This window comes from Melanotaenia boesemani, chromosome 3, assembly GCF_017639745.1.
Source record: "Melanotaenia boesemani isolate fMelBoe1 chromosome 3, fMelBoe1.pri, whole genome shotgun sequence".
Classification (NCBI taxonomy): Eukaryota; Metazoa; Chordata; class Actinopteri; order Atheriniformes; family Melanotaeniidae; genus Melanotaenia; species Melanotaenia boesemani.
This window is the reverse complement of record NC_055684.1, coordinates 31,706,650-31,721,769: the sequence shown is the minus strand read 5'-3', so window position 1 is coordinate 31,721,769 and position 15,120 is coordinate 31,706,650. Positions and strand designations below refer to the sequence as shown.

The 15,120-nt window shown below is 39.1% G+C and overlaps 1 protein-coding gene across 3 annotated transcripts; it reads left to right on the top strand.

Moving 5' to 3' along the window:
* The first annotated feature begins 2,498 nt into the window (after nucleotides 1-2,498).
* LOC121637285 (transmembrane protein 198-like) lies at nucleotides 2,499-14,958 on the top strand. 3 transcript variants are annotated; one of them, XM_041981332.1, is made up of 5 exons: nucleotides 2,499-3,037; nucleotides 10,667-10,916; nucleotides 11,146-11,721; nucleotides 13,566-13,655; nucleotides 13,890-14,080. In XM_041981332.1, the coding sequence occupies exons 2-5, from the start codon at nucleotides 10,763-10,765 to the stop codon at nucleotides 13,940-13,942; spliced, it is 873 nt and encodes a 290-aa protein (XP_041837266.1). In that variant the 5' UTR covers nucleotides 2,499-3,037; nucleotides 10,667-10,762; the 3' UTR covers nucleotides 13,943-14,080. The 3 variants fall into 3 exon arrangements, with proteins under 3 accessions (XP_041837266.1, XP_041837267.1, XP_041837265.1); XM_041981333.1 differs by having other exon boundaries at nucleotides 2,500-3,037; nucleotides 13,566-13,643; XM_041981331.1 differs by having other exon boundaries at nucleotides 2,503-3,037; nucleotides 13,566-13,714; nucleotides 13,890-14,958.
* The last annotated feature ends 162 nt before the right edge of the window (nucleotides 14,959-15,120 follow it).

Genomic DNA, 15,120 nt, shown 5'->3' with positions numbered 1-15,120 from the left:
GATGTACTGTGATGGTCATTAAACATGTTTCGTAAGTGGAAAACGTACAAATAAAATGTTAGTTGGATGAGCTTAAATTTTAATTTTAGAATCTTGATAAAGAGATAAAAGTAAATCAAGTGTTTACGTTTTCACCTTTTCTTTCTGTAATTGTATGTTTGCATACAAAAGTTAAAATCTGATCTTTGGATTGAAGCTTTAAAGATTGCAGTTGAGAAAATCATTTAGTGACTAATATATAATCATGTCACATCGTCTTATTAGATGGTTTCATTAAACTAGAGTTGGTGACTTTGAGTAAATAATGCTCACTTGGTTATGTGTAAGATTTCAAAATTAACTTTGGACAGTTTGAATGGGAATTAAGAAATGCTCTTACCACAAGGTCCTTGTAAGGTCTTGTGTTTTAGAGAGATGCATAAAAAAAGATACTTGAAGCAACTCATATGGAGGTAAAGTTATTTCAAATCCGTGTCAGTGTTGTTTTTTCAAACTAGGTTGTTAAATATACCTCCAGTGATTTTCCTCCCTTACTTTGCGGGTGCACTGTCTGATGGCCTAATGACTGGGTAAACTTGACCTGTCTGTTCAGCTGTGAGAAGTAGAAAATACACAACTAATCTAATGCACCTCTCCCTTAGTCTTGTATTGGAGCAGAGCTTCATGTTGCATCTTAGCCTTATGAAATGCAAATGTATGAATATCCATACATAAATGTAAACACAACACTATGAAAGTGTTAAACTGTGAATATATGTGAGCGTAGCTGTAATTGTCAGTGAAAAGTCACTGAAAGCACATCCAACGCAGATATTATGAAGGAAAAGAAGTGCTCTTGCAAACATTACCCACAGCTGCAGCTCATTCCTGAATGTACCAGTGCAATCCTTTGGCTCCTGTGTCACCAGTTGTCATTCTCTGAGCCCAGCAAATTTCTGTTATGAGGATAAACATTGTAATTAACTGATAATTAAACCTCCCACCTTTACACCAACAAACAGACTATTGTCTTAACAAGAGGGAATCAGTTACAGGCCTAACTTTAGAGTTTTGCAGGAGTGATGTATTTATCATTTGATAGAGAAAAAATAAGTATGTAGATTTTGAAAACAACAAAGTGGAAATTTTGTGAAAGCATTTGCATTTTCTTTTTGGAGCTAATGACAAACAAATCTATTTGTGGCTGTTAAGCTGTAAAAAACAAACAAACAAAAAACACTTAAATAAGGGTGTTACCAGAAAATACTGAGCACAAGCTACAAAGTAAATGAAAAATGTGCTCCTATGCTCTAATAAGCCAACTTCAAATAGGAAAACTTTCCAGTAACTTAAAACTGAGTTTGTGTGTTTGAGCTTATCTTTCAGTCTTTTTGATGTATTCTGGGGAGAAAAAAAAAACGTGGGAACTGAAAGTATCATCCTGGTGATTTAAGGATAAATAGATCATTCTGAGGTCAAGCATTGCGTCAATCTTCTAAGAAATTAATGTTGGATTAGAAGGTTTGTAGAACTTCTTCATTATCCTTAAGCTCACATTCTTTTAATGTACTTTAATTATTGATCTTATAATTTTATTGGGTTGAAAGCATAAAATTTTTTTCCATCCCCACTTAATGTTGTTTCCCTCTGTTCACCTTGTTAGCTCTCCACCAGTGTCACATATTATTTGATTTTTATATTGTTATTTATTATATATTGTTATTTTGAACAAGTTATTCAAATCAAAATAAATGTTATTTGTATAATTGTATCACCGTTGTTGAAGTATTTTTAATCTAGGCTGAGTATTGCAGTTTCATTAAGGTATTCATTAGGCTGACACCTGGTGCCAGTGTGGAAACGGTTCTGGGCCAGTACAGGGCCACCATTAGGCTGACATCCGATGCCAGTGTGGAAACTGTTCTGGGCCAGTACAGGGCCACCATTAGGCTGACATCCGATGCCAGTTTGAAAACTGTTCTGGGCCAGTACAGGGCCACCACTGTGTCTGCAGCTGGCCTCAGGCTGGCCCATGTGTGGGCCACCTTTGGCAAACCAGATCTGGGCCAGCAAAGGGCCGTCATTCTTTGCTGTATGTGGGCCAGGTTTAAGTGCATTGTGTGAGGTCAGAACCGGGCCAGACCAATTTTGCTACCTGGGTAGGCCAGAGGTAATGGGAGCTGGTGTGGTGTGGATGGTTTATTTAATATAAAAGCAGATTAGCTACAGAGCAAAGTTCTATCAACCAGACAGCTTGCCAGCCCAACATGTATTTAGTGACTTAAAGCCTATAGTGTTTTATTGTCAGTTTATTACAACTCATGTGAGAGTTCCTGATCAGAAAGTGCTGTTTTAAGCCATAAATCCACAATTATCTTATGTATTTAAAAAGTAACATTCACCTAGCCCAACATTGCTTACGGAATGTAAACAAACAAACAAATAAATAAATGAAGTTATGGTTTGGGGTTGAAGGTGAACATAACTGACTGGTGTTTTGGTGCACAGCTAGCTGTTGCTTCCCCCCTCCCCACTTTCTCAACCCCCGGACTTCCAACGGCCAAACTGCCGACTTGGATGGATAGAGAGTTGGAGGATTACCCCAGGGCGGGGGACGAGAGGGAGAACTTTTTCTCTTTTGTTGTTAAAGTGCCATTTATTTCAGCGTGGCAGAGGAGATGTGGGGATCTGTGCTGAGACTTCTCAGACAGATTTACTTACACTTGTGTGTGGAGTCATAGACGGGGAGTTTAACGGTTGAAGTTCTCAGAGAGAGTGAGGCGCTCGCGACGGAGAACAGAAACGAGCTAACCTTTGTCACATCTGCGGTCTGAGGTTGTTAAGAGACGATTTGCATGAGGCAGGCATAACGATACCGCTGCTGTTGGTTAGAGGAGCTTGGGAGTTTATAAAGAGCCGTAGGTTAAGTTGAGGAAAAACCGGTTTTCCCTGGTACTCTACTGCAGCTTTTGTGTTTTTGAATGGTGGGCCGTTTTTCCTGCCTGACAGGGCCGATTGTCAAGAAGAAGTTTCAGCTGCCGAGCACGCACGCTCATCGGTAAGTCTTCACAAACGCTTTTAACAGAGTAAACCAACATATATCATTTGTGTGTATGCGTTACAGATGTCTACAAGACGATGCTGCGCTGTTTACAAAGAACATCAAGGATTATTCTTTATCAAATGAGCATTATAACTCATCTAACAACAGTATGGAAACCGCTACTTTTTTATTAACGATGATTGATTTGATTTAAATGATCCCATTTCAGATCTGACTGATCAGAGCCAAACTCTGCAGCTGGAAATGTTTGCGATAACACGTAGTCAGGCTGCTTCCATGGCTGCATAAGCCATTTCACTCTTGAGGCACATACTGCAACTTATCCCTCAGCATTTGAGGACATAATGATCCAGGATAATAAAGGCTGTATTCATGAGGCGCTGAATAAAGCCCTGCAGAAATGTGTCTTAATCAGTAATCAGTACTGGCTAACAACTCGAGCTAGTTATGCAGAAGTTGTACCCAAGATTACAAGAAGCCTGTACTTATTATGCTTTTTATTTTCAGTTTTGAAACTCTACATCTTTTTTTTTTTCTTTTTTTGGTGTGTGTTATTCACTAATAATGTTGATCCATACACATCTTTCATCCTCTTAGGCAAACTTTTCATCTCTCCTTATGTCGCTTTCAGAAAGCCCTGCCCTGTGGTTCTGCTGTGTGATCAAGGGTGGGAATGCCTCTTGGTTTTGGGGCAGTGTGATGACAGCCTACAGGTCCCTTCTCTACTGAAGCCCTTTCAGTCTGTAGTTACAGCCACTCAATGTAGAGCACCCCCCCAATCTACATGACCTACTCACTCAGCCCGCACCAGATGGTTTTTACACCCTTTGAAAAGGCAAAGAGGAAGCCCTTCCTTGCTTTTGGGTAAAAGAGAAGGCAGGAAAAGAGGCATGAAGAGCAGAGGATGATGAAGGTTAGGCAGTTTATGTTGTTTTGTTTTTTTATGTATCTTTTAAGTAGCAAGGGAGCAAAGTTTTAATCTGGTCTTAAAGTATACAAAAACATGCAAGTTCTTTTATCTTGGATAATTAGAAATGTAATATGACACTAGTCTTTCCCTCAAAACCCCACGGTAAAGTAGACCTTTCTTTTTAATAGGTGTCAGTTTAATTTAATATATGAAGTAAAATTAAACTAGTATTTAATTCTTTTGAGTCTCTCTGCTGAATACACTTCTTTTGCTCAAGCAGGAATTTTAGTTCAAGCTGCTCCTTTTAGTTAAAGCTGCAATCTTTCAAAGCAGATGGGTGTTGCTGGCCACCTATTGTACTATTTAAAGTATATTTATGAGTAATCGGTTGGAGTCATAAACAGAATCATTCTCAGTTTCGCTCATGTTTTTCCCTGTGTGTTGTACATTTGAGACATCACAAACACATTTCCCAGTGACGCTGCTGAATAAGGAGATTTTTATCTCAAGTCTTCAGAGCTGTTGAGCTGGCATGTGACTTAACTGGTCCACAAGCTGATGTCTCCTGTAACTGTATGTTCTTAACACGGACAAATCCATAACAAAGATAGATTCTCTAAGCTTGTCATTATGAATAAGAGTAGTGTAGTACAAAATTTGTTGATGTGGTTCATCTTTAGTTTTTCTTTTGGTAAGAAAGTGTATTATGAGTGTTTTACTGTAACAGATTAGTCAGTACATAACTCATTGAATGGCTACCCTCTAGAAAACCACAACTACAGTCCAGTTTAGCATTTTATTAAAAAAATATAGATATTGGTGTTGCTATGCTAGTTTAACGCTTTTAGAAACTTCTGTTGCTATAATTATGCATTTGAGTACTGAATGTTGTTTTAGTAAGATAAAATCTAATTGAAATACATTATCATAATCTACTAAATGGTGGACTTTTTTGCTGCTTAATTTTAAATGCCTGATACAGAGGTAGTGTAATGTAGAACAACATAATTTTCAAACATACTCTTATATAAAGGGATCTGGTGACTCCTAGATGCAAGGAGAACCCTATTGTCACATGCTAACCACAGTGAAAGTAACGATAATATTTCTAAAACATTTATCCATATACTACTTATAGCTCTAAACATTGGTTAGATGAGAGGGTGTTGAGTTGGCTTTGAAAATGAAGGACATACTTGATATTTTAGGTTCGTGAGATCGCCGTAGGAGGTGCAATTACTGCAGACTGGAATTTTACAAATGATAGAGCTGCAGTGGGGGGTGCTGCAGACATATATGCACTGTACTGGAGGGCTGAACCACTACTGTGTGTGTGTCTTGTCTGATTGCCCTTGCGCTATAGCAAGAGTGTCTTCTGCACGGATGATCGGTTTAAACACTGACATGTTTCATGAACACCAATTCCCGTCGTTTAAAACAAGAGGAAGAAAAAAGTTACAAAAGCTAAACGTAGTTTGGATAAGTATGAAACTGCTCTCCTAAGATGATACAGGGAGTTATTGATGGATATGCTGGTGTCTCACCCAAGAACACTTTTTCTATCTGGTGGTTGCATTCAGGCTTCGTTCTCCAAACTTGTCATCAACAGCACATGCTATCTCATACAGACCTTTGCTGTCATGCTTGCTGACATATGGACATTGCCTACTAAACACTTTCCTCCACCACAGGCCTTAATGGAACGTTATGGAACAGCCACTCCTTACCACACACACTGTGTTCTCCTCCCTGTACTGGTGAAACTAAATTCCAACCTGCTGCAGCTTAATGTGCGGATAGATTTCACTACATTTAAGGAGCAGGTGTGATGCACAGTCAATGCTCATGCACCATGAACATGTGATTGTCCTGAAAAGGTTCCTCATTGTCTAACTGCTTCCTTTTTATACTCCTTTTTATAAGTGTCTCTCTGAAGTCTGTAGTTGAAAGACTTCTATTGTTTAGAATGACGTGATTATGAAAGGGAAAAAGAAGTTGGATATTATTATTATTAAGTATAACCACAAGTGGGTGTTATTGGGAACATATACAGCTGATTTCACAATAAAAATGATTGACAGTTTGTTTTGGAGTCAGTAGATTCATGTAGAAATGATCATTCTCATATTATCAGAAGCCAGCTGTTGAATGCAGCAATATTTTTTTATAGTTATGTGCATTTACATATGTTTGGATCATGACCAAGCGGGTGTGTGTGGGATTTAGCAAAGTGCAGGTTCTTGTGACATTTCCTTGTTCCTTGTTGACTGAAAACTGTATTTAAATATCTAATATAGAGATCTTTGTAGTGCTTTGGTTCAAGCAGTTTATGATCTGGGAAGGGCAACATTGCAAAGAATACATGTAAGACCTTCGAGGTGATAGTTTCAGGGTGAAATAAATCCTGTTGATGTTGCAGCTCAGACTTGGCCCAAACATGTACCTCACTAGTGTTGTCGTCATATTTGGGAAGTCTTGGTGCACCAACAGTGCAACAGCAATAAACTCATGCAAAGATTTTGAGTGCGTCTTGTTAATGTTCCCCATGGGCCACTTTAAAAGCTCATTTTAAAAGGTTTTGAAGCAATGACTGAAGCTTAGCATAGCTTATTGCATCTGTAATGCTTAAGTTTTATTATTGTATTTATTTTCAGCAGTTTGGAAGCATGAGTGGAAAAATGTAACCCTGAATTAATATGTTCAAAGCATCTTTAAAAGCCAGTGTTTGACACATGTAACATGCATTGAGTATGATGTGTGTGAATGTATCCCATGGGCCATACACACCCAACCTAGCAGTTTTTATTGTGCTATATTCAAAAGGTTTAAAAGGAAGGACGAGAGGTACCAGATAGCCCCTGCAATGCTTTAGTTTTACTGCTGTATTTATTTCTGTGTGTTTAGTTTTTCAGCACCTGGTAAGTGTGTGAGTGGGGGGAAATAAATCTGATGTAACTAAATAACTTAATGAGCCTTAGAGTCTGTGTTTGACTCCTGGCAACTGAGCAGTGCAAACAGTCTCAGGCCTCTGGATCATTGGTTCCCGTTTATGTTTATTATAGAGAATTATCAGTTCATTTTAACTTGAATGTGATTACTTGGAGCTTAAATTCAGAGTAAACGAAGAGAAAAAAGGTCTTTAAAATGTAAAGTTTGGTAAAAGTGGAAACCTGCTGTCATGTGGTGCTTTTTTTCCAATTACGCAAGCTGTTACAGCACAAACATGGCAGGATCTGCTATGAACAAAATCCCTCCTCAGCCGCAGTCGCATAAGCACAGGCACTTGTGACACAATGGTCAGTGTTACATGTATATTAGCCTGCGAGCCAGACAGATTACAGGCTTATTTTCATTGTATCATAACGCTGCTTGTGCTCCTGCTGCTTTATGGACAACTTCTTATAAAGTTTTTTTTTTCCTTTTCTTCCAAGTCAGTGGTTCATAGTTAAATTTTACAGTTTTGCTATTCGGCTTCAGTGCTGTTAATCAAAGCCATCAGTTGTGACTCTGCTCACAAACACGGGAGTCAGTTCCTGCTGAAACATGATGTTCCACTTCCTCATCTGGTCCTGAGCTTCCTGCAGCAGAAGGACAGGAAGCTTAGTTGCTCGATGTTTGATGTCTTGCTCATTATGGTTATGAGTAAAACAGTGCTGATAAAGTTCTTAGAATTATATTTGTACAGTTTTATGCTTCAAACAACAAGGTGTTATTTTATATCCCCACTGGGGCTTTTAACTTTATTCCCTCGGCTCCTGTTGTCTAGTCTTGTCCATTCCTTCAGCTGGTTGTAGTGTTCAGCTTAAGGTAGAGTGATTTAAAACCTACAACTGTCTGCACCACAGAGCATCTCACATTCTTGTAAGATTCTTTAAAACAAAGTCGTCAGACAGCTAAGCCGTAACCCGGCAGGTTTTCGGCTTCTCAGCTGGTCCCAGCCGTCAAGTCAATGGAACACCAGCAGAATCCTCTACTGTGATCGCACGCGCCCACCCCTTGATTAAACACACCCAAATTAGCTATGTGGGGAACTTGCAGTCAGCCTTGCCTTTTTCTCAGCAGCTGAGCACTCAAATCTTTAGGGCTCTGTCCCCCTCCCCACAGTTCAAGCAAAGTGTACTCAAGGCCAACATAATTTTCCAACAGCTCACCTGGAACTTGCTTGAGTGTAAACTTTTGAGTCTCTGGTAGTCATCGTGTAAGTAAATGTAAACTCTGTCTTTAACAGTCAGATATTTTGTGACATTTCATATTGAACATTATAGAGATAAAAAATGGGAAAGAAATGCTGAATTTTATGCAACATTAGTGCTTCCTTTTTATTTAGTGCTAAAAAAATATGCTAACAAGCTAAATTTATAATGTTAAGTTATTGAATTAGTTGCTAGACAACTTGAAATGGCAGGAAATACAGTGTTACGAGGCTTAAGCAGCCTCCATAGCATTCAGAAAGATACTCAGGACCCCCCCTTCCAACCCCAGTTACTGACCAGCTCACTGAAGGCAAACTTGGCACCCATCTTAAAGCAAACAACTAGAGATGTAGCCATTCCCTTGCTTCTCTCAACCATCTTTATGTGGTCTTCTTTTTAGTCCTCATGGTTTCTTCTGAGTGCCACTAGAGGTCACAGCATGGGCCTCATGGTCTTTGTTTTGCTCCATAATGGCTCTATTCTCTCTCAGCAACACTGACTTCCAGACTTGACAGACATAGGACAGCATTGTAATGAAGAGAGGTAACATGAGACAGTGAAAGGGAGTCTACATGTATTCAAAGTTAAGTAAATTACAGTAAAAAAAAAAGTGCTGAAATGTTAACTAGTTCACAATAATACAAGTGTTACTGCTAATGAAATTCTCAATTTTTAAATTTAACTGGTCAAATATGTGGACGTCATCATTAGTGCTGATGACTTATTCTCACAGTTGAATTTAATCCAGTGAGCTGACTCCAGCTTGTTAAGCTGCTGTGTAATGCATGGTATACAGGTTATCATCTGCTCACATGATTTTGGAGGAAGTTTTATTGAGTTTTGATTGTGTTGTATGCTGTGTGGCTTAAGTTAGTTATGTCTTTATACCAAGAACACCTTGTTCCAGAGTGGGTGAAGGTCCCTTGACAGATGAGCTCAAGTACATGAAGTTCTGTGCAGGTAGCTGGCTGATGGAGGTGCTTTGTATCCAAACTGACCAGGGTCTCTATACCAGGTGTCGTATCGGATGACATCAAAATGTGTTGAGACAAACTAGCAAAACTAACTGTTCTGTTATTATTTTTAAAAGATGACTTCATGTTGGTTCTTTCCATCACTTTTAAAGATAGACATCCACCCACACCTACTAGGTGTCAAAGTTGCTGCCTACTTGTTTCAAGACAACAGTGTTAAGTGCCATACCGTCCAAAACACCACTTGGAGTTCTTTTATTTTATCCCATAGCAGAAGTTTTAATTTATTTTAATAATTTTTCTTCTTTCTTCTCCCTTTGCACATATGATAGTTTGCACAATAATGCATGTGCTTCATACACAAGTCATTTCATAAACTCATTGCAGTTTGTAATTTTTTCCATTTGTTTTGTAGAGAAAAGTTAAATGTGTTTCCTCAGTTCTGTCTCGTCTTACAATGGAACATTGAAACTTTGCAGTTTTTAGTGGTGCCTGAAGAGAAAAGGTACTGAAGAACTGAGAGTGACTGAAGAAGAAAAGGGAACTTTCCTACCGTCTCATTTTTTCCACCTAAAGTCATTCATGGGCAGGACACACAAATTACACAGTCTTGTGTCTGAGGGGGAAAAAAGGCAAAACAATTGTGTCACATTTTAGTCTAAGAAAAACGCTGAGGTAAAGGAGTGTTGGAGAGTAGGAGTGACAAGAGAGAAGCTGGCTGTTATTAAGCACAGAAGACAGGACTGACTGTTCCTGACTGTTTCTCTCAAGCAGAAAACGTGAATAAGTTGTAATCTGATCTCAGCTGTGGTGAGCTCATACAGGAGGCCTGCCAGCAGCCTCTGAAAGAGCAGTCCGCCCTTATGCCTTTAGCCCCACAGCAGTCCTCTCTGGCTCCCTACAGCTCTGCCACTTTAAGTATCATATAATCTGTCAAGAGTACCAGTGGTTGCACATCTGCCGAAACACAAATCATAAAGTAGAAGTAAGAAAGTGGAGGAGAAATATAAACTGCTTCCAAAAATGTTATATGCAGTTAGATAAAATGGAGTGTCTTTTTAGGGCTTTAGCTATGTGTTTGCACTATTTGTCCTATAAATAAATTGGATTATTTAAAAAAAAAAAACTGATGGATTTGCACAAAAGCATAACATGATCCAGAGCCTAAAATAGGTTGGAAACGCAGTGTTTTAACTGCATTATCAAAGCTGCATTTTTCCACAAACTGATTTAATAAAATATTAATTGAAAAAATCTGAAAGCAAATTTTATTTAAGAAAAGTAGCCGAGGAAATCTCAGACTGAATTCATGGCTGTAAACTCTTCAAAGGGAGCAGCGTTTACACATTGAATTTAGTGAGTCAGTACAGGGTTTTTCTTTAGGTTGCTGTGACAGCTGCACATATGAAGGAGTTTGCACAAAGTCACAGTTGCCCTGAAGATTTTACACATCACCTTTACTTCTGAGTGCCTGAGCTCTTTGTGTTAACTAGGTTAAAGCTTTTACACGTCTTACTTGACTGCAAACATTTCTTTTCTCTTACAGTTGTCAATCCTGCACAGATGGACTTCAGATAATACCTTAAGTTCTACCCTCATCCTGAACTTCAGCCTGTCCCGGAGCCTTTAACATTCAGCCAGAATGACTGATCCCACTGGGCTGAGCCCCGAAGGGGAAGGGGCAGGAATGGCTGAGGCCGACGTGTGTAGTTTGGAAATAGAGAGAAAATATGATATCATCCCTGCAGTCATCTGCTCCATGTGTTGCCTTTTTGGCATCATCTATTGCTTCTTTGGTGAGGACCCCAGCCAGTTCACACACATTGACACAAAATGAGCAGAAATTTGCAGTGACATTAGACATCATCAGAGTGTCACATGACTGTTTACACACGTTACCAGATGTAGTCTGCTGTTTTTGCTCCGCGCTGTAATAGTCACATTATATGATAACTGCTAGTTCTTTTGTTTCTTCCAACTTTTAAATATATGATACCTTAGTCTGAATGTGTTTCCTTCCCTCAGGTTACCGCTGTTTCAAGGCTGTCATGTTCCTGTCTGGTCTAATGTTTGGCTCGGTCATTATCTTCTTGCTGTGCCACAAGGAGCATGTTCTGGACACCCAGCTCAGTGTGGAGGCGAGCGCAGGTATTGGCCTCGGCATAGGCCTCCTATGTGGTCTGGTCACCATGCTTGTGCGAAGTGTCGGCCTCTTCATGACAGGCCTGCTGCTGGGACTCCTTCTGGCTCTCGCTGCCCTGCTGGTCACTCACCAGTTCTACACTCCCACCACAGTCTGGGTGCCCCTGGGTGCTCTTCTGGGAGCAGGCATGCTGTTTGCTGTGCTCACACTGCAGTGGCAGAAGATCTTCACCATGATATCCACCTCCGTGTTTGGAGCAGCTATCATGACAGTGTGTGCCGATTACTTTGTGGAGATGCTGGCTTTGGCCACACATATGTATGACTGCTTGCGCCTAACACCTGGGCCAGCACTCTGCTGGTACAGCTGGGTCATTCTGGGCATCTGGCCTGCTCTCAGCCTTATAGGAGTTCTGGTCCAGTGGAAACTGACAGATGACAACTTCTCACACACTGAGGGTAAGGATGAAACATACAGTAGTTAGGTTTAGAATTCTTTGTTATTTATGTTGATAGTAAAAATATTTTCACATTCCAAATCAAGCCACATAATTTGTGGACAGGTGCCATTACCTATTATTATCAAATCCAAGGAGCTTTCAGTAAAAGTAAACAAGGCCATCGGACCAGGGATGTCACAACTATAGATTCTTTTTGTACAGTTATAGTCTAAGAAATAATTATGATTTCACAATTTTTACAATAATTCTGCTTTAATTAATTTAACAACACAATAAATGTGTGAAATCACATAAACACTCCTTACAGGACTGCTACTATCTTCGTACATAATCTTATAAACTTATGTTTTTATTTATTTATATAATTTTATGCTAACATAACAAAATAATATAGAAACAATTAAAGTAGCAAAGAAGTCTCATTACAACAAAATCCCCTCTTCTCTGTAATAAATAAATAAATACTACATATTAACTTTGGGAAAGGGTACAGGACCTCTACATGGACTGGAGACGCTTCTTTCTGCAAACTGCATTTAGAGAGAGATTAAGAGAGAGTAGAGAGGTTAAAAATGCACACAAAAATATTTAGTTGGCTTTTCACTTCCAGCTGTCCTTTAGCAGAATAGCTGCTGTTTGAAACACAAATAGTACTGAAAATAAAGAAACACGACCATATATCTGGAATTAAATGCTAGTTTTTTCTACAGACCATTGTATACTGACAAGGTATCAATCTCATGGTGAGCTGGTTGTGTTTGAACAACAAAACTATTCTTCAAAAAAGATGTACTTTGGTTTTTCTCATTCGTATAATGTTACTTTCAGTGAATTTATCTTTACTTTAGTGTAAAAAGCTGGTGGTTGTAAAACGTATTTGATGTATTTTCTCCTTTCTCTGCAACTCTTGAACGTCCTCCTTTACAGGCTTATAAGCCATCCTCCGCAATGACACCATGGTCTTAAAAAATCCAACAAGGATGACTAAATCTGTTTGTAAGGAGGAAATAACTCTTTCTCTGCTGCACTGTCTCACTGGGGCACACCTCTACTGCAACTCTGCATAGAACAAAAACAAAGCATCACAAGCTGCAACACATTGTTGTGGCGTAACTTTGTTTTCATTCCCTGAGGAAGTTCCTCTGATCTGCTGTTATAGTACATAATCTTTTAAGGAAATAAACGCTGTTGAGGGAGCTTTACGATTAATTACTCGTGGTGGTTAAAATTCTGATTAATTGTAAAATTAAGCAGTTATGACATCCCTGCGTCAGACATGTCATCTGTGCTCTCTCTGCTGGAAATACTCCTGCTGTTTGGTGTGGGCACAGTGCACATGATGCTCATTCACTATGTATTCTCAGTGTTTAGAGGAACTCTGTCAGACATAATATGGACTTTGTTTTACAAAAATTTGTGAGGAATATGGCTTTAACATCCAAGTGTATGTGTGTAAACTGATCTTGTAAAAAGAAGAGAGAAATATTTACTAAGTGTGGAGAATAAAACGTGTTTATCTGATGAGTTAAACTCCCTTAAAGCAAATTCTTGAAGAAAGATTAAAGGGTCTTTCTAAAGTGATCACATGACTAAGCAAACTCACTGCAGGAACTTCTAAGCGGAAAATCAGTTTTTTTTTGTGAATTTCAACAAACCAGAGCTAAAAATTAGCTTAAGTATAAAACAGATTAACTTTCTGACTTACCACCTACAAACTATCAGTAAGTAAAGAAAGTTTGTTGGCCCTACAAGTAAGTAAAGAAATGTGGACGCACATGTTTTGGTCAAACCTTTACAGACATCTAGTGTGAAAGCTGCTATAAATCCTCCTTCCTCTCACAGTTGTCATCAGTCGTAGACAGAAGAGAGTCCAGCTGATGCGGATTCGGGAAAAGGACGCCAAGAAGCGACAGCAGGCAGGTGGGCAGGAAGGCACGTATCGCCGTAAACCCACCCCAGTCAAACGTTACGCTGGGGATCTACTGGCACCGGTCAGTGTCACCCAACACGGCGTGTGCTGTAGTGGTTTTTTAGTTTAGTTTTTTTTTTTAAGCATCAGTGTTGCTTCCATGTTAGAGTAAAACCTGTGAAAGTAGGACATTTGTTTCCAAGTAGACCCCATCATTTTTGTACCTGACGCATTTTTCCCTGTGCTGTTCTTCTCAGAGCTACCTTCAAAGTTTGCGGGACAGACAGATGGGCACAGGCACTTCCCTTAGCAGCCTTGGCACCACAAACCAAACCATGATCGACATGGACTACGATACCAGCTCCACGGTTCCCCTAACAGCCACAACTCCTGTCGTCAGGGTCTGAGCAAGACCGGCATAAGAAGGGACTACTTTATGCTCTGTGGTTCTTCCATTGTGTCTTTCTAATATATAGAATAGAACTTATTAATAGCTCCACTGTCTGAAGGTTTTATTTTCATAAAATAGATTTGGAGCGAGTTTTTTCCTGCGTGTGCGGTGGAACAGACGGCGCTCTCTGGGAGGAAAAAACAGGTGTAAAACTCCTGTTTGATGATGCTAAAACCACTATAGCCCCTGTTTCTCAGAGAAACAACAAAATACATATTCTAATAAAGCAAGGCCACTCATTTCAACTCTTTGTATTGAATACATAACAGCAAGTACGAGCCTCAGAAACAAGGATTTCTGTTTTTGGTGTCTGACTTTATGTGTACTGTACTTCTGAAGTTAGCCATTGTGTTGTGATGTTACCTTTTTTATTTTTAAACTGTGCAACTGTAAGATCTGAGGAAGGTTTTGTATGTTTTTTTTGGTTTTTTTTTACTGGAGTGTTGTGAGAAAGTAAAGCATGACGTGGATACATGGAGTTTGGCAAAGTGAAGCAAAAACTCTGTGTTCCCATTTTTTTCTGTTTTTGTTTGTTTTTTACCTATTTAAAAGCTCTTTGTTGGGGCTTCCAGCAGGGTCTCTTCTAGCGGCACCTCAGACCTGTCTTTGTATTTGCAGTCTAACTCTTGTCAGAATACAATCTATGAAGAATTTAGACTTTTATGTAAGCTTGAGGAGGAATCTTCTTTAAATATAATTTATATAATGACCAAGTATGTGGTAGTGTTTTCTTTCTTTCTCTCTTTCTCTCTTTTTTAAGGACAAAAAACAAAGCATGTTTGTTGGTCATTTTTAGACTTTTAAATACTTTTCCATTTGTTTTTGGAATTTTTCAGGAACCCCATTCTTGTTACCTGAATATGTAAATACTTGTTGATAGAATTTTCACAGATTAATAAATTTCTTTGATCAAAAGAAAATAACTGTTTAAACTTGTGTTGAGTCATATCTGCTGCACTGTTTGTCTCTGTAGGCTCTTAGCAACACTGGCACCAATACTCACTGGATTTTTCATAAGCAATAAAGAGGTCATGGGA

Coding starts and splice junctions, on each gene's coding strand:
- LOC121637285 (XM_041981331.1), top strand. CDS start 10,763: ATGACTGATCCCACTGGGCTGAGCCCCGAAGGGGAAGGGGCAGGAATG. Junction 10,917..11,145: donor CATCATCTATTGCTTCTTTG/GTGAGGACCCCA, acceptor TCCTTCCCTCAG/GTTACCGCTGTTTCAAGGCT. Junction 13,715..13,889: donor CTGGGGATCTACTGGCACCG/GTCAGTGTCACC, acceptor TGTTCTTCTCAG/AGCTACCTTCAAAGTTTGCG.